A 21,727-nucleotide genomic window follows, 5' to 3' on the forward strand; every position below is an offset into this window, starting at 1 on the left:
CTATTCTTGCCACTCCATTTTACGAAGGCGCACGCGGGGCATTATTCGATCATGACTTTCCTATCCCTCTTCTCGACGATCCTTCATGTCGCTTGTTTTTTTTTGAACTATCATGCTCGTTGTAAGGAGCCTGGATTTAGCGACTTAGATTCTATCTTGTGGTTCTCCTTTAAAATTTCTTTTCTTCTCTCTCATATTAGTATATTTTTTTCCTTTATTTCTCTTTTCTTTCTCCTTTCTCTCCTTACTTCTGTGATTGGATTAAATATTTATTGGCCACTGGGAGGCTCAAGTGACTTGTATTCTGTTCATCAGATCTTGGCTCGCAATGTCACGTTCCGGACTAATCCCTTTGTCTATTTGCGCTGTCGATACCCGTCTCGTCCTTTGAGCATCTGTCAATTGGTCTTGTTATATCGTCCGAGACGGTCCGCGCAAGACGCAGTCGTGTAATGTACCTAGTACCTACGTGAATGATAGGAGTCCTGACGATGCGAGATCTCCTGTTGTCGTATCAAGTCTACTGGTAGCATTGCGCTCTGGCGCTCCGTAGCTGTCAAAGCTTTTTATACGTATAGATGTTATATCGCCCCTGAACCGAGGCATCCACGGGAGCAGCCATCCGGCTCGAGCTTCCCGAGCGATCCGACGAGCCTCGCGGGCCGGCTGCAAACCTACCAAACATCCCGGCTGCTTCTCCGATCCATCCTCATCCTGTTCGACTTTATATCCTCCTCGACGAGACAGCAAGACATCCGCAAGGATAAGAGACCAGGACACAGTCCAATGCCTTCGAAACCACCATCGCAGCCACGATGACCGCGTCCATATCCCCCTCTCCCTCCCGACCGGGGAGCTCCTCCTCCTCCTCCTCGCAGACCTTCCCAGCGTCCTCTTCGAAACCCTCTTCCTCATCCTCAACTTCGACCTCGACCTCACCTTCATCCGGCCCTCCAGTCGTCGTGACCCCGGGGCCAACAGACATCCTCCCCTCCCGCGCGGCCCAGACCTACGCGCACATCCACCCGGCACTGCTCCTCTCCGTATACGCGGCGCAGTTCCCGTCGCTGGTCGCGGACCCCGTGAACACGCTGATCAACGAGCTGCCGCTCCTGGCGGCGCTGCAGGTCGCGTATTTCGTGACGTGTTTGCCGCCCGTGGGGTCGACCCCTTCGAGCGCGGAGCTCAGTGCTGCTGAAGGAGGGGAGAAGAAGACAGGTTCTGGATCAGGAAGTCCTTCGAGTACGACGAGTGTTATCAGGGCTGGGAAAGTGGGATATAGACGGAAACATGGCCATCATCATCACCACCATAATCGTGGTGGTCTGTGGGGGAAGTTGACTGTACGTGTCCCTCCCCCATCCATATACATATACCTCGTATATATATATATATATGCCAACGCTGATAATAAAAACCAGCCCGCCCTCCTCTCCCTAACCCTAACCACCCTCCTCGCCACGCCCGTCCTCTTCATCCTCCTCGTCCTTTTCGGCGCGCCCCTGACCACGCACAACGCGCACACCCTCCTCTGCGCGGGACACATGGCCCTCCTCTCCGCCGCGCCGCTCATCTACGTCCACGGCGTCGACGGCCCCGTGTGGCGCGAAATCTGGGCCGTCAATCGCCCCGCGGACCCCGTGTGGGGAGGGGCGCTGGGGGCGGGCGTCGGGGCGTGGTTGGGCGCGGTGCCGATTCCGTTGGATTGGTATGTCCTCTCTCTCTTTCTCTCTTTTGATCCATCTGCCACGTCTATCTCTATGAATGTTGGAATTGTGCTGACAAATGGTAGGGACCGGCCCTGGCAAGCCTTCCCCATCACCATCCTCACGGGTGCGTACATCGGCTACGCGGTCGGGTCGCTGATCTGCCGCACGCCGCTGCTGTACGGGAAGAGGATCCAGTTCACGCCTCCGGAGGAGGAGGAGGAGCAGCAGCAGGAAGCGGAGGTGGAGCAGCGTGAGAAGTCGAACTAGATCAAGAAACATGACATCCGGAAGATACCTCAGGTGGATACCTCGGGAAGGAGAAAGAAAGGCAGGAAGAGAGGAATATTGACGGTGACTTAATATAATGTAACCTACTTACTATTCCTGTTGTCTGTTGTATGTATTTGATATTTAACCCCACCTAACTTACCCTAGTGCTAGTCCTAGTCTTGTATGCATGTATGTATTGTGTGTCAATGAGAGAGCATGAAATATATATATATATAAACTAAAGATACAAAATCGAGCAGAACACCTCCAAGTCTGACTCTCATCATGTCTCTAAATAGGTGAATAAAGTTAAAAGTAACCTCCACTCCACAACAACATAATATCTCCACTTCTCGCCCATCAGACTCGACTTGACCTGACCTTGAAACAAATCATGATTATCAAAGTATAAAGCGCGAAGGACAGACTTGAAAATTGCAAATAAATAAACTCAATTTCCTTTCTACTGTAATTAACCGTCGCCATCATTCACCATCCTAAAAAGAAATTACTAAAATCCTAATTACCAGGGTACTTGCTTTCTACACCTACTCATATGTACAGTAGTACCATGGCAGGTAGGGCACTACCTATATCTCTAACTAACCCCGTCGCTCTGCTTAAACCAAGACATCATCCTTGACAGATAGACCAACATGCTACGGAGTATAATACCCATACCCATGGCCAGCGGAGGGTTGGATGTCCGTCCAGCAAGTAAGCAGCCTGCTCTTGCTCTGCACACTGGCGAATTGGAATTGGATAAAAGTGAGGTTCCGAGTTCCACGTCAGTTCCTTGGAAGCCGGAAGAGTTTCCTTTTCTGCACACGGCGCGCTCCTGCTTCCAACCTAGACTCCAGGTGCTTATTCTACTAAAAAGTACGTCACGTTAGCTGACCAGGCACCGTGTATGATTCTAGCGACTGCGCCACAGCGACTCTTCCTTCCTATTGCAAAGCTACATACAGAGATGGAAACCGAACCACTACAACAAAAGCCAAATCCTCAAATCCAATTGCGACGCAACCGTGTATTAGCTAATCATTACTCGAAGATCCTCAAGATCGCCAGCAAACCAAATCAAAAAACCAACCCAAACCGTCCATCCATCCTCATGCCCAGATTCCAAGGAGCAACCGCGAGCCCGTTCCCTTTTTTGTGGGCCTTTCGCTTCCCTTCCCGTGTTTTCACCATGGAAGCCCATGTCGCAAAAAACAATATACATGGAGATACATACACAGACAAACAGATACCATAACACACGCAGTAACAACAGGGGGAGATGTAGACGCCAAGGTCAGAGGGAGTCACCCCAGACCACCACCAAAGAAAAAGACAGCCCTTCCCGTGAAGACACTCCTAGCCAGGATCGATGAACCTCGATGCGACCGGGAAAACCCCCATGAAAGAAGCTCAAGTAGAAGGTACTGAGTGAAAAGGGGCAAATTTCAGAACAGCGTGCAGAAAGTAAAGGTGGAAAGAAGAGCAAGGGAAGCTTCGTTAAAAGTCCGTGATAACGCCCGCCCCGGAGTCAAATCCTTCGTAGCAGTAGTAACTCATCCCAACCGCATCACCGAAGAAACCCGGGTTGACCTAGCCTATTAAAACCACAGAATCATCGCATTGAAACAGATCTGAACATAAATTCGTCCTTTCCCATAGCAATGGCTTCCGAGACCACCACCCCGTGTGTACAAGCGACCAAATTATAAGCGCTTTGAGAGCAGGGTCGGCGAAATCAGGAAATCCCAAACAAATCGAGCGTTTATCCGTCAACGCAAGCTCTTTGGCTTGCAGAGTCGAAGTTCATATAAAGATCAGGGATGGTACAACTAAGATGTAGGCACCGGCTGTGCGGGAACCTCACTGTTCCCCTTCCCGGTTTCCGGGTTCGATGCCGTCTCTGTCGGCTGCGCATTTTCCGCAGTAGACTTTACCACGTCCTGTTTTTGCTCCGTTGCCGCTTTTGCAGCTACCGGAGATGCAGGCTCCTCAGGGATCGCTGGTGGTGGACCTGAGGCTGGGCCTGAAGGAGCAGAAGAATTCTGAGACGCATCTACATTCTCTTGAGGCTGCTCCGTAGACATGCGTCTCCCATTCTTGTTGTTCTCCTTGCCGGCGTACGATATGTTTTGGTTCGACGCTGACTTCTCTGGATCCATGTGTGGGGGACTCTTTGCTCGCTCTCTTTCCGAATCCCAGTCTTTCACGCCTTCTTTCACCTGCGCAACCTTGGCGCGGAATTTGCCGAAGAAACCCTTCTTCTCCGGCTCAAAGGTCTGCGAAGCTTCCTTGAGATTGTTGGAGCTGCTGTTCAGTTCAGAGTCGAGTGCGGGAAAGGACTGTGATGCCTCGGTGCCAGGTGGCTGGGAGTCAAAAGTAGAGCTCTTCCTCGGACGATGGGAGCTGCTAATAGAGCTGGTGCTGAATTCAGCACCGGAGTTAATACCGATCAAGGGCGGTGATGCCAACCCAAGGCTGATTTGATCACTACTCCGCTTCACGGAACGGGGGAATCGCCAGCTGCGTCGGTGTTCTTTCTTGTCCGAACGGGATGCCTCATCGACTTGGTCAAAGTCGGAATGGTCAGTAAACGAAGAGCGTGAATTCATCGATGGAGTTCTGGATGGGTTTGGTCTCAGCATGTTCTCGGACCCCTGTTGCTGCACGGCTTCACTGCTGGCGGCAGGTGTTCCCTGCTTCACCTCCTTGGTGAGCTGAGGCGTCATCTCGTCCGGTGGAGTTGCCGATGTGTTGGTCAACTTTGGTGTCGATCCAGCGGCTTCGCTGGTCACATCGGGGCTACTTCGGGGTGCCTGAGAAACGGAATTCAGAGAATTCGCAGTGGAATGATCAACAGGGTGTGGATTCAAGGAGTTGGACGAGCTCTGAGCACTTTCGCTTGCGCTTCCCGGTATCCTTTTCTTCTTTAGGCGGTTGGGTTGCCGATGTTCTTTCTGCTCACCCGCAGGTGGAGGCGACTTGCTGAAAAAGCTCGACAGCTTCCGTTCCTTGGTCGGTGTGACGACGGTGGCCTTGTCACCAGAGAGCACTGCATGCGCATTCGCTCTGGGAATGGGGCCATGAGTAGATGTGTGGATGTAAGCGGTAGGCGACGACACGGCTGATCCCTCTTGTGCCGCAGCATTTTGAGGAGGAGGAGCGCGGGAAGGTGAAGGAGTGCGGCTTGGGGATCTAGATGCAGCGCGGCGCGACTGTGTCGGCGGTGCAAGCCCACCGGAAGTGGTGTTGTGTGTGGTCGTTGTCGGTTCAGGGGCTCTGCCTAGCCTGGAGGCGGGCATGCCGGGAGACTTTTTCGACGGAACGGTGTTGCTGCGATGGACTCTTCCGCTTATAGAAGTTGGTGTACCCGGGCTTTGTGTGCTACCGGAATTGCGCGAATTCTTCGAAGACACAGAGACATTCCTGCGGAGACCCTCGTACTTGCGGACGCTCTCCGCACCACCACTCGCACTCGAGACAGAACGCCTGATGTTCGACCCTGTGGACGGACGTGGGGGCGCCACGCCAGCTTCGACATCCTTGACGGTCTGTTCGTCTGCCGCCGTGCCATTCATTCCGAAGAGGAAGTGGTCCTGGTTCTCGATCAGAAAGATCAGAACATCCTGGCTCAGCTTGTACTCCTGCGGCGCCATATCGTGGGACGGGTGGGACAGTAAGCCGGGTTGGAAGATTGCCGACAGGTTCGCCGATGTCATGCGATTCTGCTCCGACTTGGACGCGAAAACGGCAAGGAGGTCGAGGATGTAAAGGAGGAGTTGCCTATTAAGCGGCGGAAGCCCTCTGATCAGTTGCTGATACGTCGCAACAGCTTTGTGGTAATCGAAGTTGCCGGTGTCGGTGTCTTGTGCTTCCATATCGCCAACGGCCTGGGCCTGGTGGTTTCGTAGAGGTTCGCGGAAGCGCTCGTAGAAGTCGAGAGGCACAATGGGCTCTGGGAGCTGGTTCAGATAACGGCGGAGGATGTTGGCAGCGTCGTGCACGGTGTAGCCGGTCCAATCCAAGCCCTTGCCATATCGCTCGGGGGAGTCGAAGATCTCCTGGAGATCCTTGATACGCTTCGCGGAGCCGTTGAGACGGAAGATGCCCTCGACGTCGGTGGCTGGCAGGCGAACGGTCAGATTTCCCGTCCGACAGTCGGATGAGAGAGAGAGGAAGGCACGACTTACCTTTCTCCTTCAGGAAGACACCACATTTCGCAACGACAATTGGGACATAGCCATAGATGAAGCTCTCGCCGTTGTCATTTGTGAGGGAGATGGCGACATTGGCGTACTTGATGCTAACATTTAGCGGGACACCAAAGATCCCGCGAGGCTGGGCTGCTAGAGCGGTTAGCTTATCTTTCCTGAACAGTATCCTGCCAAGTCGCTGCAGCGACTGCAAGGTGTTTCGGGAAACAGAAGAGGCTATAGCTCGGATAAAGGAAGTCAATGGGAGATCGAAATCACGGATAGTCTTGATGAGAGATGGATAGAGCGTGAAGCTTGAAACGACTCGCATCGCACCATCCGCGATCAACTGAGAGAAAGTTCCCAGTCGCACCATGAGACACGCCAGGTACATGACTTCCCCCCGAATACCCTATGATAAATCGACAGGAAAATGGGGAAATCATGGTGATGGGTGACGGTTTTTGGGGAAAGGTTGGGGATGGGGAGAAGAAGGAACCGGCGCTGAACTGCCGGGAGGGTTGTAGGCAACCGCCAGCGCAGTACGCCATAATTCGTCACCAGAACGTCGAAAAAAAAAGCACGTACCTTTTTCCTCTTCTTTCTTCGTATTCCGCTTAAACTGCCTCCACCACGATGCCAAATCGCGCTTCGACGGCGGCGAGGTCGCCTGCTGCTGCGAGGGGGCCGGGGCATCTCGTAACGGGAGCTGCTGGAGCTGCGCTGGATGCGCGGAGACCGGCTGCGAGTCGCCTGTTGTCATGGTGGAACACGGGGAACAAAGCACGACGACTCAGCGGGAGGGGCGTGAGAGAAGGGAGGAGGGTCGTAGAGGCAATTAATGCAGAGAAGGATCCGGATCGTACGCAGCCCGCAGATGCCTCTGGTCCTTTGTCGTTCCAGGCTGCCAGGTCTCGTGGAGAGGTCCGGGGCTGGAGGAGGGCCTGGTCCGCGTGCGATCCCAAAATAGCACCGCAAGCTACCTAGAGCCGCACCTGGCGGGCGGCCACAAGACAGGCACGCAGGAACGTCGATGATGGCGGGGGAAGGGACGGTGGACAGTCACGATGGGAGGATCGAACAGAGAGATGCACGCATCGACTGATGGAGCGGATGGAGAAGGAGAGACCGAGAGGGAGAGCGAGGGGTGTTGCGGGAGGGAGAGAGCAGGGTGAGGTGGAAGGGCAGCGCGACCAGAGGCACGAGCCTCATGGACGGAGCGTGACCGTGCCCGGGGAGCGTGAGACACCAGCTGACAGGACAACCGGCCTGGAAACGCGGGAGCGGACAGGCTGTGACAGAGACAAGACGAAGCGCAGCATGAGAAGCATAGGAGAAGAGAGATGTCCAAATCAAATGGATGGATAGAGAGAGCGTCTTCCGCGGCCGGAAGGGCATCGCGAGCCCGGAGCGCCCCCCCCGGAGCTGTGCCTGGAACCGTTGGAACCGTAGAACGCAAGCCCGCCGTTGTTCCAGCGCCCGCTGCGTCCTCTGGCTCGCTCCACCGCTGCCTTATTACGATGCACGCGTACGGAGGACTTCTTCTCCAGCGCTGGCTGACCTGCCAGGGCTTGTATATAAATAGAAAGAGAAAATAGCTACCCGATACGTTTTCTCCTTGGCCCCGTTCTCCCCTGTTATATTATCACCGTGATTTCCTGAGGTCGGGGCCCGACCAACGAAGCCATGCGACCTCCATCTCAGACACTTGACTGACTCCGCCTGGAACGTGCACGACCACGGAGACTCGAAGCTGGAGTCGAGACCCTGCCGGGTGCGACCAGATCGGGTCATGTGAAGCATGTGACCTAACCCCTCGAAAAGTGCGACTTATGTCAGCACATCCTGTCACCTGATCTCACATGACCCGTGAAGAGCTTGCGGCGCCGAAGCTGAGCTGCGGACACCAGACCGGATCTCCAGCTCGATCTTAGCACTCCTCGCAACTACTCCGCACCCCATACTTCTACATTCCCGGTCCACCTTCTTCTTCACAATGGACGGGTAAGTCTCATTTTGTCTCCGGAGGAGAAAAATACTATCCCTCTGCTGCTTTCCTCGTCATTGCTAACGGTCCGCAGACTCAATGCCTCGGAGCAGCGCGAGCTCGCCGCTCGCATGGAGAGGAAGCAGATGAAGGAGTTTATGACTGTACGTTCAATCCCTCTCTGCGTCTACAATTGAGCTTCACCCGTTGTTCTACTCTCCAAATTTGGATATCGTGCTCCGACACCTACCGATCTTTCCCTACCAACTTTATGTCCCGCCGGACAACACAAAACACCGCTGACGTTGTGTCCACCACTGCCGCAGATGTACTCCCGCCTCGTCCAGCGCTGCTTCGACGACTGCGTCAACGACTTCACCACCAAGTCGCTCGTCGCCCGCGAGGAGGGCTGCGTCATGCGCTGCGTCGACAAGTACCTCAAGAGCAGCGCCCGCCTGGGTGAGCGCTTCCAGGAGCAGAATGCCGCCATGATGCAGAGCGGACAGTTGCCGGGTCGGTAAAAAAAAAATTCAATTCCCCTCTCCTTCGGTGTCGATGGATGGATGTCGGTTGGGCGGTGGTCGATCGGACGTCATTGGGATCGTATAGGATATAGAGAGGGTCATGGTTATGGCATGGCATAAAGCATGAACGGAAACGTATTTATCGTCCTTGGCCCATGGACGTGTGCGTCTAGGGCCAGACAAAAATGATGATGCTAGGAACCGATCTCCTTGAGGTCGGGAATCGGGGTGCCATGCTTTATTTTTCTGCTCTGTGTACAGTACATATACCTTAGTGACAAGTGTGTCTGAGCTGTGCAGGTCCTACGTCTGGACCCGTGCTCAGCCCGGTCAATGGCATTCAGAATATCAGGGCATCGGAAGGCTCTTATATCTGTCTTAAATGTCGCATCGTCATCCCATCCCCGCACTCTACGTTTGTGTCTCTGTATTTGTAGGTACTCGTCTTGCTGAGTAATCCTATTTCGATGGACGGGGTGGAAAGCAAAAAAGTCTCCGCGAGAGTGAACTTCTGATACGCAGATAGTGGTGCTTTCGGGCTAAAGTAAACCCACCCGACTGGTCGGGAACGGACGAGATTCGGGGATTGAGCATGTCATTTTGTCCAGGTGACCAGTAGTAGCAAAGGTCGTGCTGAGCAATTATCGATAATCGTAATAATACCAAGTAGCGGTGTCTCTCTCACCCCTCTTGATAGATACACCCTCTGAGCAGTAGTAATATGGATATCTCAAAGTTCAACGTGCTTCTAGCTTCATGACGTTCCGCCGGGATGCGGACCAACGCGGAAAAGGCTACCCGTTTTGTCGCGAAGAAGCGATCCGACGCCTAGACGTGTCAGTATCAGTAGCAGCAGTACAGTCGTAGCTGAGCTATCAGGCAGAGATAGATTGGTCATCATCGCTGGCTGGAAGCTTCCAAGAGAGAAAATTCTTGGGGATCTACGGTAGGGCTATGTCCGATCCTAGGGTGAGAGGCCGAGAGAGCTTGGTGCTGATAGACAGACAGACAGGACAGGTGACGAGCTCTGTTCGTCATCCCCACAGGACACGGCATGGCGGCGGGAAGGGATCCTCCTGCTTGAGTCATATCCCCGACAGCAGAGCGCTTCCGCATGGCATCCCGATCTCGTCGTGAGGGGAACAGCAAGGAGCTGCAGGCGGAGAGCAGTAGTCGTTCATGTCTGGGGAAAGCAGCAGATGTGAGTGCTGCGTACAAGGGTGATTCCCGGGCAGGAAACGGCGCTGTCCGCCCTGACGTCTGCAGTTGCTGGAGGACTGGACACGCTGGGTTCGGGAGCCCCTCATCCCCCACCTGGCGCGCTCTGCGCCTTTTCCCCTCCCCCTCCTCGTCGACGACACTGCTCCTCACTCCCCACTTCCTCTAGCCGATCGCCTCTCGCCGCTATCGACCGTGTTTATTTATAATAGTGTTGTGTCGCTACTCTATCCTAACCTTCGTGATATCTCACCTTCACTCATATCTACCCCCTGCTCCCCCTCTCCCACCAACCCCGCCTGTCCCTCCGACCTACCTTTACCCGTACCTATCTCAGAACAGCTGGTGCACCATGGCAAGCACTGTTGGAAAGGTGAGCACCCTTGCCAGTGCTCTTGTGGGCTTGGTTTTTGGGTAGACTGTCCCGTGTTTGCATCGCAGCGCTGACGAGTTTCACCACGGTTTCCTCTAGACCATCACTTGCAAAGTAAGGATTGCCTGAGACTGCCCCTGCCAATGGTTCTGAAAAAGGATACCATGGCATAAGAGATCAGGAACCCCGATGCTGAGCTGTAGTAGGCTGCCATCGCCTGGGGTGCTGGCGAGCCCCTCTCTGTCGAGGATGTTGAGGTTGCCCCGCCAAAGGCCCACGAGGTCCGCATTCAGATCTACCACACCGGTGTCTGCCACACAGGTGGGTTTGCTGTCTGATATACCTCTCGTAGCAGGACTGAACCCCAGTCTAGATGCGTACACACTCTCCGGAAAGGACCCTGAGGGTGCTTTTCCCGTCATCCTCGGCCACGAGGGTGCCGGTATCGTCGAGTCTGTTGGTGAGGGCGTCACCAGCGTGAAGCCCGGTGACCACGTTGTTGCTCTCTAGTACGACACCCCTCTCTACGGGTCTTCATGGCTGATTGCTGACAGACGCAGCACCCCTGAGTGCCGCGAGTGCAAGTTCTGCAAGTCCGGCAAGACCAACCTCTGTGGAAAGATCAGAGCCACCCAGGGTCGCGGTGTCATGCCCGACGGCACCTCCCGCTTCAAGGCCCGCGGCAAGGACATCCTGCACTTCATGGGTACCTCCACCTTCTCTCAGTACACCGTCGTGGCCGACATCTCCGTCGTCGCCATCACCCCCCAGGCTCCTACCGACCGCACCTGCCTGCTTGGCTGCGGTATCACGACCGGCTACGGTGCCGCCGTCGTCACCGCCAAGGTCGAGGAGGGTTCCAACGTTGCCGTCTTTGGTGCCGGCTGCGTTGGTCTCTCTGTCATCCAGGGTGCCGTGAAGAACAAGGCCAGCAAGATCATCGTCGTCGATGTCAACGATGGCAAGGAGTCGTGGGCCCGCAAGTTCGGTGCCACTGACTTCGTCAACCCGACCAAGCTCAACGGCAAGAGCATCCAGGAGCAGCTCATCGAGATGACCGACGGTGGATGCGACTACACCTTCGACTGCACTGGTAATGTCGGTGTCATGCGTGCCGCCCTCGAGGCCTGCCACAAGGGCTGGGGTCAGAGCATCATCATTGGTGTCGCTGCCGCTGGCCAGGAGATCTCCACCAGACGTAAGTTTCCGCAACCGATGAAACACGAGGTGCAACTGAGATCGTACAGCTGCTAATCCTTAAAAAGCATTCCAGCTCGTCACCGGTCGTGTGTGGAAGGGATGCGCCTTCGGTGGCATCAAGGGCCGCTCCCAGCTGCCCGACCTTGTCGACGACTACCTGCAGGGCAGACTCAAGGTCGACGAGTTCATCACCCACCGCGAGCCCCTCGCCAAGATCAACACCGCCTTCGAGCAGATGAAGGCTGGTGACTGCATCCGCTGCGTCGTTGACATGAGGGCGTAATTTCTTTTTCCGTAACCAAGGTAATCGAGGGCGGTTGCCTCGAGCGGGCCGAGGCGAGCAGTGTCGTATGGTTCAAAAAACATAAAAGTTCTTGGAAACCAAGAGAAATATCGAGCAATCCTATCTAATCTGGACATATGCACAGATATAGATGTGCAGTCCTTGGGACTCTCTCGGTGCAACTGGTACGGTGGGGAGCGAACCATTGCATGGATGGAGTCGAGCCTGCGGAGGTTACGAGTTCTGCGGAGTAGCCGCGGCAATTAGTGACCTGTGTAGCTAAGAATGAATGATGATGATTTAGACGTGACTTACCTTGATCTGATCTCATGACATGAATTGGCGTAGCTGTGTCTGCGTAGAGACCGGATCTCAACTCCGGTACTTCGCTGGTGCCTGATAGGCGACGGCCATGATGATGCAGCCATGATCAGCCGAGTTACTGTGCCCGTAGGAATAGCTGTGGCATTCCGTACAAGAGACAGGGACGTTGATGCCAGGTCGACAGCTTTCGCAGACGGTGGGCGGGGTCAGCTTTAAAGACGGGGCGGGCTTGCTCCCACGGTCCTCATGACACCCTAGCAGGTTACCCAAGTCGGCAGGCGCCCCTCGTACCTTGGCGGCAGCCCTCCTACGTAAACTCTCCATCGAACCTTAGGTAGGTACGTATCCTCATCGAACTCATCAAGGTGAAAATGCTCACCCTCTTTCATCTCCTGCGCAAGCTCTCGCTGCTATGTACTATTCATGGTCATCCGGTACCCACCCAATGACGTCGACAGCTAGGACATCTCGCATCCGTTCCCTCGCCGTATCAGCTTCTTCGTGTTGCGCGTCGAGGTCTAAATTGTTGCAGATGACTTTGTCGGGATAGATACCTGGTGATTGGTGGCGTCAAACTGACCGGTCGTATCAGAATCGACCAGCTGAGGACGGCGGAACGGATCATCGGACAAGGCTGCTCAGGGCAGTTTCCAGGAGAGCCAAGACATAGTGTTATCTTGAGGTAGTTGCAGAGGTGCCTGGTCTGTTTCTTCGGTGATGATGGACAGAAATAGTTAGTGGACTTCTCTATACAGCTGTTTAGAGTGGAGGCTCAGTTTTGAGTATGCTTGGGTAGAATCGCAACATCACTCATGATGGTATAGTGCTGTGGTACCGTACACGGGTACGGAAGCCGCGCGAGGAGCTTTCTCCCGTCGTTAAAAGGTCGCTTGGAATACATGGTTGAAGCAGCCTTCGAATAGCTTCACGAAGGAGGTGATATCTGTACTGGAACAGAAGAGGGAGAGAGAGAGAGCGCGCTGATTTATGATTTCGACGAGTACAGGGGCGTTTCAATTTGAGGTGGCGTTCTGCGAGACGGCCGGGCTCACCATAGCTGGTGTAAATAGCGCCAGTAATGGTATTAGCATTATGATAGATAAGAGGGTCTTATTGGACTAGGCGATAAACACATACATCCATTTCCCTGAGGTGTTCTTGAGCGCCAAAGGCTTTAGCTTCGAAATGCTCCCGCTGCGTCAAGGTTTGCGTTATGATGTCCCTGAACGACAATCGCGTGGTATAGCCATTTGCCTTCGCATTGAAAAATAAAGGTCCAGGATGGTCAGGTGTTGGAGCTGGGGACCTGGATCTGGATCTAATCCTATAAACCGAATGGAGTTTCATCTTTCGATTGATCCTGTCTGATAGAAGTGCTTTTTTCGTCAGGGGAAATAAACAGTGAGGACATTATGTTGACTTCAGAATACAACCATAGTAGGTAGGTACCTAATATCATCATTTCATAGATTGGATTTGATGGTTAAGGTATTTGTCGCATCGAGATTTGTCCGTACACAATGCAATGAACCAGAAGCTTCACAAAGCCCGCATATACCTAGGCAATGTGCGCAATGACATACGGAGTAGAAGCGTTCTCAAGATAGAGCTGGAAGCTAGAAGATAGACTCAGGCAAGTCAGTAAATAAATGTCTAGTTATGGAGAAGAGGTGGATACCAACCTGTGGAGTTGATCCAGTATCCAGACTTGGCTATTCTTGGAACGGGGTTGGTTTTCAATGGCCTGGGCGTTCGCCGGAACGCGGCCTTATCGATCGCCATACCTGACCTAAATGACCAATCGGATGTCACATTAGATATGCATTATGCGACACGACAAGTCTCAGAAACATTATCCATGCATTCAATCTTGAATAAGCGAACTTTGGCTAGAGTTACAACATTTGATGCCATGTAAGAGTGTGGGATTTTTGTGTTCTAGCTAGTGCTCAAGTCGCGATATATAAAATGGCACGATTTACATCAATTGTCAAAAAGAAACAAGAGCAAGAACAGACAGGCATCTGTCGGATAGCAGAGGATGCTATATGGAATGCTGGTCAAATATTCTTGGTAATGAGAGACACTCTAGTAAATGCAAAGTCATGCTATCTTCAAGTATGGGACAAATGTACGCAGTTTTATTAGAGGCATCCGTAAACCCGGAAATAAGATGACTTCTACCACGTCACAGAATCCTCAAACTGGAACCTTCGATCCTAACATTCCATGGGTCAATGTGACCGACGTTCGACAACAGCTACCGCACTGATCTCCCCGATCTGCGTTCTTAGTGATTTGATAGATTCCGCAGAGATCTACCTTATAGTATACCTTATTCTAACAACCTTGGATTCTTCAATATAGAGCAAATGAGCGGTTATTCCTGTGTGTTTTGGCAGTCATTTCTTGAAGGATTTGTGAAGTTGGAGGATATTTTCTGTAAAGGAAAGTTGAATGCGACGGTCTACTTCTTGTAGGCCTCAATTTATCAATATATAGAATAGTCTTTTAAGGAAAAATTGTAATATCAACAAGACTTTGCGCTATTCATTTTGCTTCTCGTTACAAAATTGGGTGATTTTAAACTGCATCTCAAAATGAAAAAAAAAGAAAAATTTTAGAAGCGATAGACGGGACAGCTGAATATCCTTTTATCATCTATCGCCACATTGCTCATACCGACAGCCAAACTACGCAGCTGCGCTCACAGTAGCATTCTTCTCAACCTTCTCGCCATAGTTCACGTAGGTGTTGGCGAGCTGTTTGCGCACATGCTGCTTCATTGTTAGATTCTTTTCTTTTGCTAGTAAAGGGATATGTGGAAGCTTACCTCGCCAGCCTTGACGGGACCAGACTTGGCCGGGTTGTCGGCAGTTATGCAGTTCTCGAGGACGCTCACCGTCGCATCGTAGTCGACACCAAAGAAGAAAGGAATCGAGTAGCGCTCCTGTCCGGTCAGGTTGGTAGCGCGGTGAAGGGTCGACTTGAAGATGCCGTTCGTCCTGGGTGCCGGTTAACTTTCTCTATGACCATGCGTGGAAAGTAAACCGAGGAAAGGAAACGAGAGCAGGTATAAATTACCAGAAAGCGAAGAAATCACCGATGTTGACAACAAAGGTGCCAGGGATTGGTGGACAAGCAACCCAGTTGCCGTGGGCGTTAAGGACTTGCAGGGCTGGGACTGTGTCCTGGGACAGGATTGTGAAGCACTCGTAGTCCTTCTCAGTGGTCAGCAAGGACTGAAAAAAAAGCGTTTGCAGTACAGGTATAACAGTATAACCCACCGTATGGATGGCAATTCCGACCTGTTCCTCGCCAGGAACTGGCTGGGGAGGATAGTGCATCAAGCGCGAGATACAGCCTGGGTACTTAACAATACCGTCAAAGTAGTCTTCAGGCAGGTCGAGCGAAAGGGCGAAGATCTTCATCAGGCGACGGCTCAGCTCCAGAACCTCTCCGAAGTAGCTAAGGTAGGTCTCTCTGAAACCTGGCAAGTTCTCCTCCTTAGGCCACTGGTTGCCTCCGTACAGGCTGAAGTTGTCTGGAGGCAGGACGTCGTTCGGACCCTTTTGGCGGTCGCCTGCAATTTCATATCCGATATCGAATGCCTCTGACAGGTTTCCCATCTTCTTCTCATAAATCTCCGTGTCTCCGTGCTCGCCGTAGAGAGGGCTGAAGCCGCGGAATCTCTGTAGTTTGTTTAGAACAAAGAAACAACGGCATCGTAACAGATTGAATTACTCACCTGCGAGTTGCCAATGTAGCAGTCCATCTTCTGCTCCTCTGGAAGAGCGAAGAAGTTGTGGGCACCATCGTGAAGCTTGCTGATGAGCTCTTCTGTCACTCCGTGGTTCTGGAGAAGCAGTCAGTCGGCTTATTATTTTGTTGAAATGGGTTAGGAGAATGGCACCTTGATATAGAAGAATCCAACTCGGGAACATGCGTCGTAGATCTGTGCTGCAAGCTTCTCCCGTTCCTCAAGATCAGGGCTGCTCATTGCCGCTAAATCAATGATGGGAATGTTGTCAAAATCGCCCTGGATGATCTCCTTCTGGACCTGAACATCGCCGAAGCGCGTCTTCAGAACGGTAGCCATGATGTCGGTAGAGGGTTGTAGAAGTCGTATGATATTGAATCTCGTCAATGGTCGAAGATTGATCTGGTCGTTTGTCGTGACAGACGATGTCTGCTTTTTGAATCTGTCGCTCTGGATGACACCTGAGGCTATAGGCAGGTTTCTGGACATCTATTTATGCTTGTCTCGCTGCCCCACTTTTGCGATCTAAGGCCAGATGAGGACGTTGTCATTGCTACGCTGCCGACAGCCGTGTTCTGGCATTTCTGGGACCAGATCCGAGTTCTTGGAAGTGCATCAGACAGTAAATTCAATTCTTTCTCGTCAACCATCGCATGCCAACTGAAGCTGTCAAACGATTCTTGTCATAGATCTAGGTGTATCTCTGGTGGGGTGGGTACAGGGCTTAGTTGGTCGATAGAGATATCGGAAGATAAGTTCTGTATCTCGTTGACCGAAAAAGGAAGCCCAACGGAGAGCGGTTGAGCATCTCGCCGGCAAATATCCTCCAGCTAGCACCGATTCCATCCCCCACTTTCCAGAGTACTTCGCAACTTCCCCCCATCCTATCAGTCTGCCAGGAAATCTACCAGTCTTTCGTTGCTTTTCCTGATGGCCAAAACGATGGCCCATCCCGGTTCTCGTTCCGGCCCTAGCTGGAGTACAGAGGATCATCCATCCCCGATTTAGCAGTTACGCGGAGAATATGGGGCTGAGTCTAAATATGGTCGCGACTTTGACAGGATATCCGCTTAAATGGTAAGTACAGTACATGAACTTAACCTGTACTCTCAAGCGAGGGGCTCATAATGAGGCCACCAGCTATCGGATCTGTCGGGTGGAAGGCTCTGGATTAGCTTGCAGCGTTTCATGTCCCTTTCGGCCGGCAGATAGAGTATTGCAGTATCTGGGACTTCAGGACATCTTCAAATTCCAAACAGTGACCGTGTTCAAGTCCTCTTGACTGATTCATCCGTACATGTTCCAGTATCCTCCTGGCTTTGGAAACCAGTCCGGAACATTCGGGCCTTCTGGAACATCAACTCCCAGCCATCTCTCCTCGACCTTTCCCTTCAAAGCATCTCGCATTGAGCACAACAGCCCCATAGATCCAGCGAACATGACAGTTATGATTGGCGAACAATTTTTGGGGAGCTTAGCTAGGCTCTCCGCGCTGAATCCTGCCTGTCGTCAGTCCCGGATCGTGTGGAATATACTTCGTTTGGAATATACCGTTACTTGGGAGGCAAGCACGCCTGTAGACTTCACATTCTTGGATAATGGAGTCGTTTAAATATCCCAGAGTCCCTTCTATGATTTCGGACATCTGCGTCTCTGCGCGGGGACAAACGATGGACAGCTTTATCATTGGCGCGGCCCTGATTGGATGATGAGTTTATCTCTATCAACAGCGCTGATGTCCGCAACAGCCTGATACAGCAGCGAGATACCAAGTGCTCATGCTGTAGCTTTATTTTGAAGCGATGGAAGGAATCTTCCACCTAATTCCTGTCTCTTCTCGGAATCGTTTCTCTCTGCATTATTTCTATTCCTTGTCATGCATCTAACGAGAGAAAAGATCGCGGAGACTGTCAAGATTGATACTGAAAGCCAACGAAATGGGCTTGCTCTCAACATCGCTAACGGCGATGTCAAGGTGCTGGAGACGGGGGAGATCGTCAACGCTTCAGGTCGCAAGCAAGAACTGGAGCGGAATTTTGTTGGCATACCTTGACTAGTTCACGGCCACACCGAAGGATGACGGCTAATACAAGCAGAGCTTGCTGAACATGTGTGCAGTGGCCATTGTGATTGGCAATTGCTGGACCATCACAGGAGCTACAATTGTATGTCCTTGGGTCGTAGACGTCTTCTGAACGGAGGATTTCTAATTATTCCAGACATTGGCGCTCTACAACGGCGGTGCCCCGGGAATTCTGTACGAATTGTGAGTTGAATGCTAGGAACTAAAAAGCGGATACATACTAATGTCTTCAGCATCATCGCAACCGCATTCTATCTCCTAACCGCTCATCTTGCCGAAATGGCCTCAGCGATCCCCTCGTCAGGAGGCGTCTACCACTGGGCCTCCGTAACACCAGGAAGAAAAGCCGGCAGGGTGATTGGGTTCTTTGCCGGATAGTGGAATTCCCTCGCTTACCAGCTTTGGCGCGGCGTCACTAGCATCTATATCTGGAAGAGCTCTGGTTCAGATGTACTCGATGCACCAGCCGGACTATAAGGCGGAGAGATGGCACGTCTTCATATGCTATCTGATCATCGTCTGGGGGAGCTGTGCTGTTCTTATGTTTGCGAATCGCCTGCTTCCCAGGCTGAACATCGTGCTCACGACAATTATCCTTGGCGGTTGGCTCATCACCATCATCGTCATCGCTGTTATGCCGTCTAAGGGCGGCCGTTCGCATGCCTCTAGCGACTTTGTCTGGGTGACATGGCAGAATAACACAGGGTATACGAACAATCCGCCAGTATTCCTCCTGGGCATGTTGAACGGTTCCTTTTTAACCGGAACTCGAGGTCGCACGACACATATGGCGGAGGAAATACCAAATTCAGCTCCACTCACCAATCCCATCTACTTTTGCGTCCCACCATATACTATAGTAGCTAACTGCATCGAACAGACCATCCAGAAACATCCCCAAAGCGATGGGCATCCAGATTATCAGCAGCTTTGTCACAGCATTCATCTTCCTCATCATCCTCTTCTACGCGATCTCGGACTTCGACGGCGTCCTCAGCACAATCGCCCAGCTGCCATTGACGGAGATCTACTACCAAGCGACGGGGATTAAAGCAGGCGCTATTGGACTCACCGTCATCTCTCTGCTGTCGCTCATGGGAAGCGTCATGGGCAGCCTTTTCACGTCGAGCCGGATTTTCTGGACGCTGGCCCGCGACGACGCGACTCCGTTCTCAAGGTTCTTTGGACATGTCAGCAGGAGATGGAAGAATCCATTAATGCAATTTTGTTTGATTGTTGCTTCTGTAAGATTAGTTTCATATCAACCCCGGCAAGCCCATGATACAGTAAGCTAACGAAGTAATCCACTTCTAACGACAGGCACCATCATGGGCTGCATCTATCTCGGCAGTGACGTCGCCTTTGAAGCCTTTGTGGCTCCTTCGTCGTTCTCACGACGCTCTCTTACCTCGCGGCTCTGCTTTCCATTCCTCAAGAAACGAGCGTCCATCGTCCCCGGTCCATTCTTCATCAAGGGTATTCCCGGGTTCGTCATCAATTCCATCTCATGTGCGTACATGATGATTTTCATCGTCTTCTACTGCTTTCCTTATTCGTTACCGGTGGATGCTGAGTATATGAACTACTTGTGTCTTATCGCAGGTGGGTTGACGGTGCTGCTGGGAGGGTGGTGGATCTGGGTCCGGAGACGGTATGCTGGACTGCCTGTTCTAGCGGCGTGATAACAAGAGATGATCTTTATATTTGACGCACAATGCAGTAAGGTTTGGACACACCCATATATGATTTCATATTTTGCCATATTGGTTCAATCTTGAAAGTATTTCGCCATAGGTTGAAAATGGTCAAAAAATACAAGACAGCCTTTATTCTATCAACAGGTTATATATAGCACACGATAAAGACTTAAACCGAAATTTCTGAGAAAGGAGGATGATAAAGGAGAGCAGAGAGACGTTTCATGGAAACAGAAATAGAGTGGGGTATCTCAATGCCATGCATGGAACACAAGACATGCAAGAAATCAGACTGTGTGGCAGGTCAATGCTTACCTCATGTTAGTGTGATGGCAGGGGATGCAACTCTCTCTGATTTTGCTATCCATTAGGAGTAGCTACCCGAACCTCACATCATTGTCAGATATCACTTCTCTTCATTATTCATCAGTGACATTTCCACTCAAACCATGGATCGTCCAGGAGCTTTGTGGCAGATTTCTGCTCCTCCAGAAGCCACTGAAGCATTTTCCTTGCGAAGTCCAGAAACATTGTTTTCTCCTGTTTCCAGAACAGTGACCGAGTCTTCCAGACTCAATCCTTCTGGAACAACATCACTGTGTAAGAATGAGGTCTCTATGCAGGAAAGTTCCTGGAATATGAAGTATATAAGTCTCAAAAGTCTGCACAAGATTGTCACCTATACCCATCGAACAAAGGGGAAAACCATTCTGACCTTCCTCATCAAAGAAAGGCTTCCAAAGAAATTCATCAACAGTGTTATTCAGCTGGTCATTCTCCCAGCTTCAGATCGCCTCAGAGAGCTCCATTTTGACGGCTCTTCTTGCGCGGTCGATGAGCTCTCTTTGACAATGGACCCAGGAGTGCCATCAGTTCAGCAAGATAGACATGGCTGAAAGGCCTACCTTCAGGGCGATCTGATCGGCCAAAAAAAATCTTTTTCTTCCATGAAGATCTCCATTTGCATCCTATGATTAGATTAGATGAAATCTCACTGACATGGAGACTGGATGAAAAGCTCTCACCAACGTGCCAAGGTTTTAAGGTTCCAAATATCCGCCCTGCACTTCGACTGAAGGATCCTCCAAATCCACAAGGATGTTGCTCTGTTTGAGATCTGCAGGCGAAAAGTGAGACTCACTTGATACACATGGGAGATGCTCAGGTGGATAGGTCAATCTAAGTCTAAGTTGAACGCGAAGAAAGGAAAACAACTATTGCAGAGTAAGATACCGCAGAGTCAGGCAACAAACAGCAGTGGAGGACAATTATCCCTTTGAGGAGAAGCGTGGGACCCGCCATTGCCTGTCACTGCTAATCAATCTGTTTGCTTGATTGATAGATTCGTAGATAGGCCAATGGTTGTTCGCGTTAGAAGCTTGTCGTGTTACGGGTCAGCTCCGTATCACACTGCTAAGACCGAGGCACTGTCAAGTGCAAGGTACACAATTGCAGTGTGATATAGGAATTTGCAGCTATAGGTATGTGGGAATCAGCATAGCTTTCTTGAACTAGTGAGACTATGTCTGACTAGAAATATAATCTGTTTACGTTGAACACGGTGGCGATGCCGTGCTTCCCCTTGGAAGCTTTCTACCTTACGTACTCTAACGGTTTATCCTGTGCCATCTGGATATCTTGAACTTCCATCGAGTGTTGATGCAGAAGATGCTTTCTATTTTTTTCGGAAAGCCCTACGGGGCTTTTCATCATACTGCCATATCTACATGAACACCGGGAGGACCCATGATTGATCGCTCTCTAAGGCAGTTAAAGCTAACTACTAGTTATTAGAACAAAAAAGGAGCAGATATAATTGCCTAAATCAACATCAGTTTTCTTCGTCTGCATTCAGGCTATCTGGATTGTATAAACAGCATGTGCACACAAGCGGACGTGAAATCTGAGTTCGCAGTATTAGGGCACAACGGGGTGGAGGGTCCGAAAACACGCCTCACAGAGTGAATGTTTCCTCCGCAGCGTAGTTTTCCAGATGACGTAACTACATCATCAGAAATAAGAGACATAGTGGTGGATGGGTCCGAAATAGTCATCACAAGATGTGGAGAGTATGTGTGGAGCTCGAGACAAAATTAGGGAGGTGTT

The 21,727-nt window shown here is 51.5% G+C and overlaps 7 protein-coding genes across 7 annotated transcripts; 5 read left to right on the forward strand and 2 right to left on the reverse strand.

The window, feature by feature from the left end:
* Window positions 1–815: 815 nt before the first annotated feature.
* On the forward strand, window positions 816–1,976 carry VTN00DRAFT_3427 (uncharacterized protein; the record flags this gene model as incomplete). Its single annotated transcript, XM_069429743.1, has 3 exons — window positions 816–1,343; window positions 1,422–1,708; window positions 1,793–1,976. The coding sequence occupies 3 exons, from the start codon at window positions 816–818 to the stop codon at window positions 1,974–1,976; spliced, it is 999 nt and encodes a 332-aa protein (XP_069282808.1).
* A 1,835-nt stretch (window positions 1,977–3,811) lies between these two features.
* On the reverse strand, window positions 3,812–6,935 carry VTN00DRAFT_3428 (uncharacterized protein; the record flags this gene model as incomplete). The annotated part of the gene is made up of 3 exons (XM_069429744.1): window positions 3,812–6,102; window positions 6,170–6,322; window positions 6,761–6,935. The coding sequence occupies 3 exons, from the start codon at window positions 6,933–6,935 to the stop codon at window positions 3,812–3,814; spliced, it is 2,619 nt and encodes an 872-aa protein (XP_069282809.1).
* Window positions 6,936–7,239: 304 nt separating this feature from the next.
* On the forward strand, window positions 7,240–8,680 carry VTN00DRAFT_3429 (uncharacterized protein; the record flags this gene model as incomplete). Its single annotated transcript, XM_069429745.1, has 3 exons — window positions 7,240–7,343; window positions 8,254–8,323; window positions 8,486–8,680. The coding sequence occupies 3 exons, from the start codon at window positions 7,240–7,242 to the stop codon at window positions 8,678–8,680; spliced, it is 369 nt and encodes a 122-aa protein (XP_069282810.1).
* Window positions 8,681–10,253: 1,573 nt separating this feature from the next.
* On the forward strand, window positions 10,254–11,757 carry VTN00DRAFT_3430 (uncharacterized protein; the record flags this gene model as incomplete). The annotated part of the gene is made up of 6 exons (XM_069429747.1): window positions 10,254–10,274; window positions 10,374–10,388; window positions 10,481–10,595; window positions 10,648–10,783; window positions 10,835–11,472; window positions 11,540–11,757. 6 exons carry the CDS (start codon window positions 10,254–10,256, stop codon window positions 11,755–11,757), a joined length of 1,143 nt encoding a protein of 380 aa, XP_069282811.1.
* A 3,017-nt stretch (window positions 11,758–14,774) lies between these two features.
* On the reverse strand, window positions 14,775–16,180 carry VTN00DRAFT_3431 (uncharacterized protein; the record flags this gene model as incomplete). The annotated part of the gene is made up of 6 exons (XM_069429748.1): window positions 14,775–14,858; window positions 14,915–15,086; window positions 15,166–15,302; window positions 15,369–15,773; window positions 15,830–15,937; window positions 15,995–16,180. The coding sequence occupies 6 exons, from the start codon at window positions 16,178–16,180 to the stop codon at window positions 14,775–14,777; spliced, it is 1,092 nt and encodes a 363-aa protein (XP_069282812.1).
* A 1,537-nt stretch (window positions 16,181–17,717) lies between these two features.
* VTN00DRAFT_3432 (uncharacterized protein) lies at window positions 17,718–18,302 on the forward strand (the record flags this gene model as incomplete). The annotated part of the gene is made up of 4 exons (XM_069429749.1): window positions 17,718–17,879; window positions 17,938–18,006; window positions 18,061–18,107; window positions 18,158–18,302. The coding sequence occupies 4 exons, from the start codon at window positions 17,718–17,720 to the stop codon at window positions 18,300–18,302; spliced, it is 423 nt and encodes a 140-aa protein (XP_069282813.1).
* A 70-nt stretch (window positions 18,303–18,372) lies between these two features.
* Window positions 18,373–19,606, forward strand: VTN00DRAFT_3433 (uncharacterized protein; the record flags this gene model as incomplete). The annotated part of the gene is made up of 3 exons (XM_069429750.1): window positions 18,373–18,629; window positions 18,805–19,151; window positions 19,245–19,606. 3 exons carry the CDS (start codon window positions 18,373–18,375, stop codon window positions 19,604–19,606), a joined length of 966 nt encoding a protein of 321 aa, XP_069282814.1.
* Between the last annotated feature and the right edge of the window lie 2,121 nt (window positions 19,607–21,727).

Source organism: Thermoascus crustaceus, assembly GCF_041956765.1.
Source record: "Thermoascus crustaceus strain CBS 181.67 unplaced genomic scaffold VTN00scaffold_15, whole genome shotgun sequence".
NCBI lineage: Eukaryota > Fungi > Ascomycota > Eurotiomycetes > Eurotiales > Thermoascaceae > Thermoascus > Thermoascus crustaceus.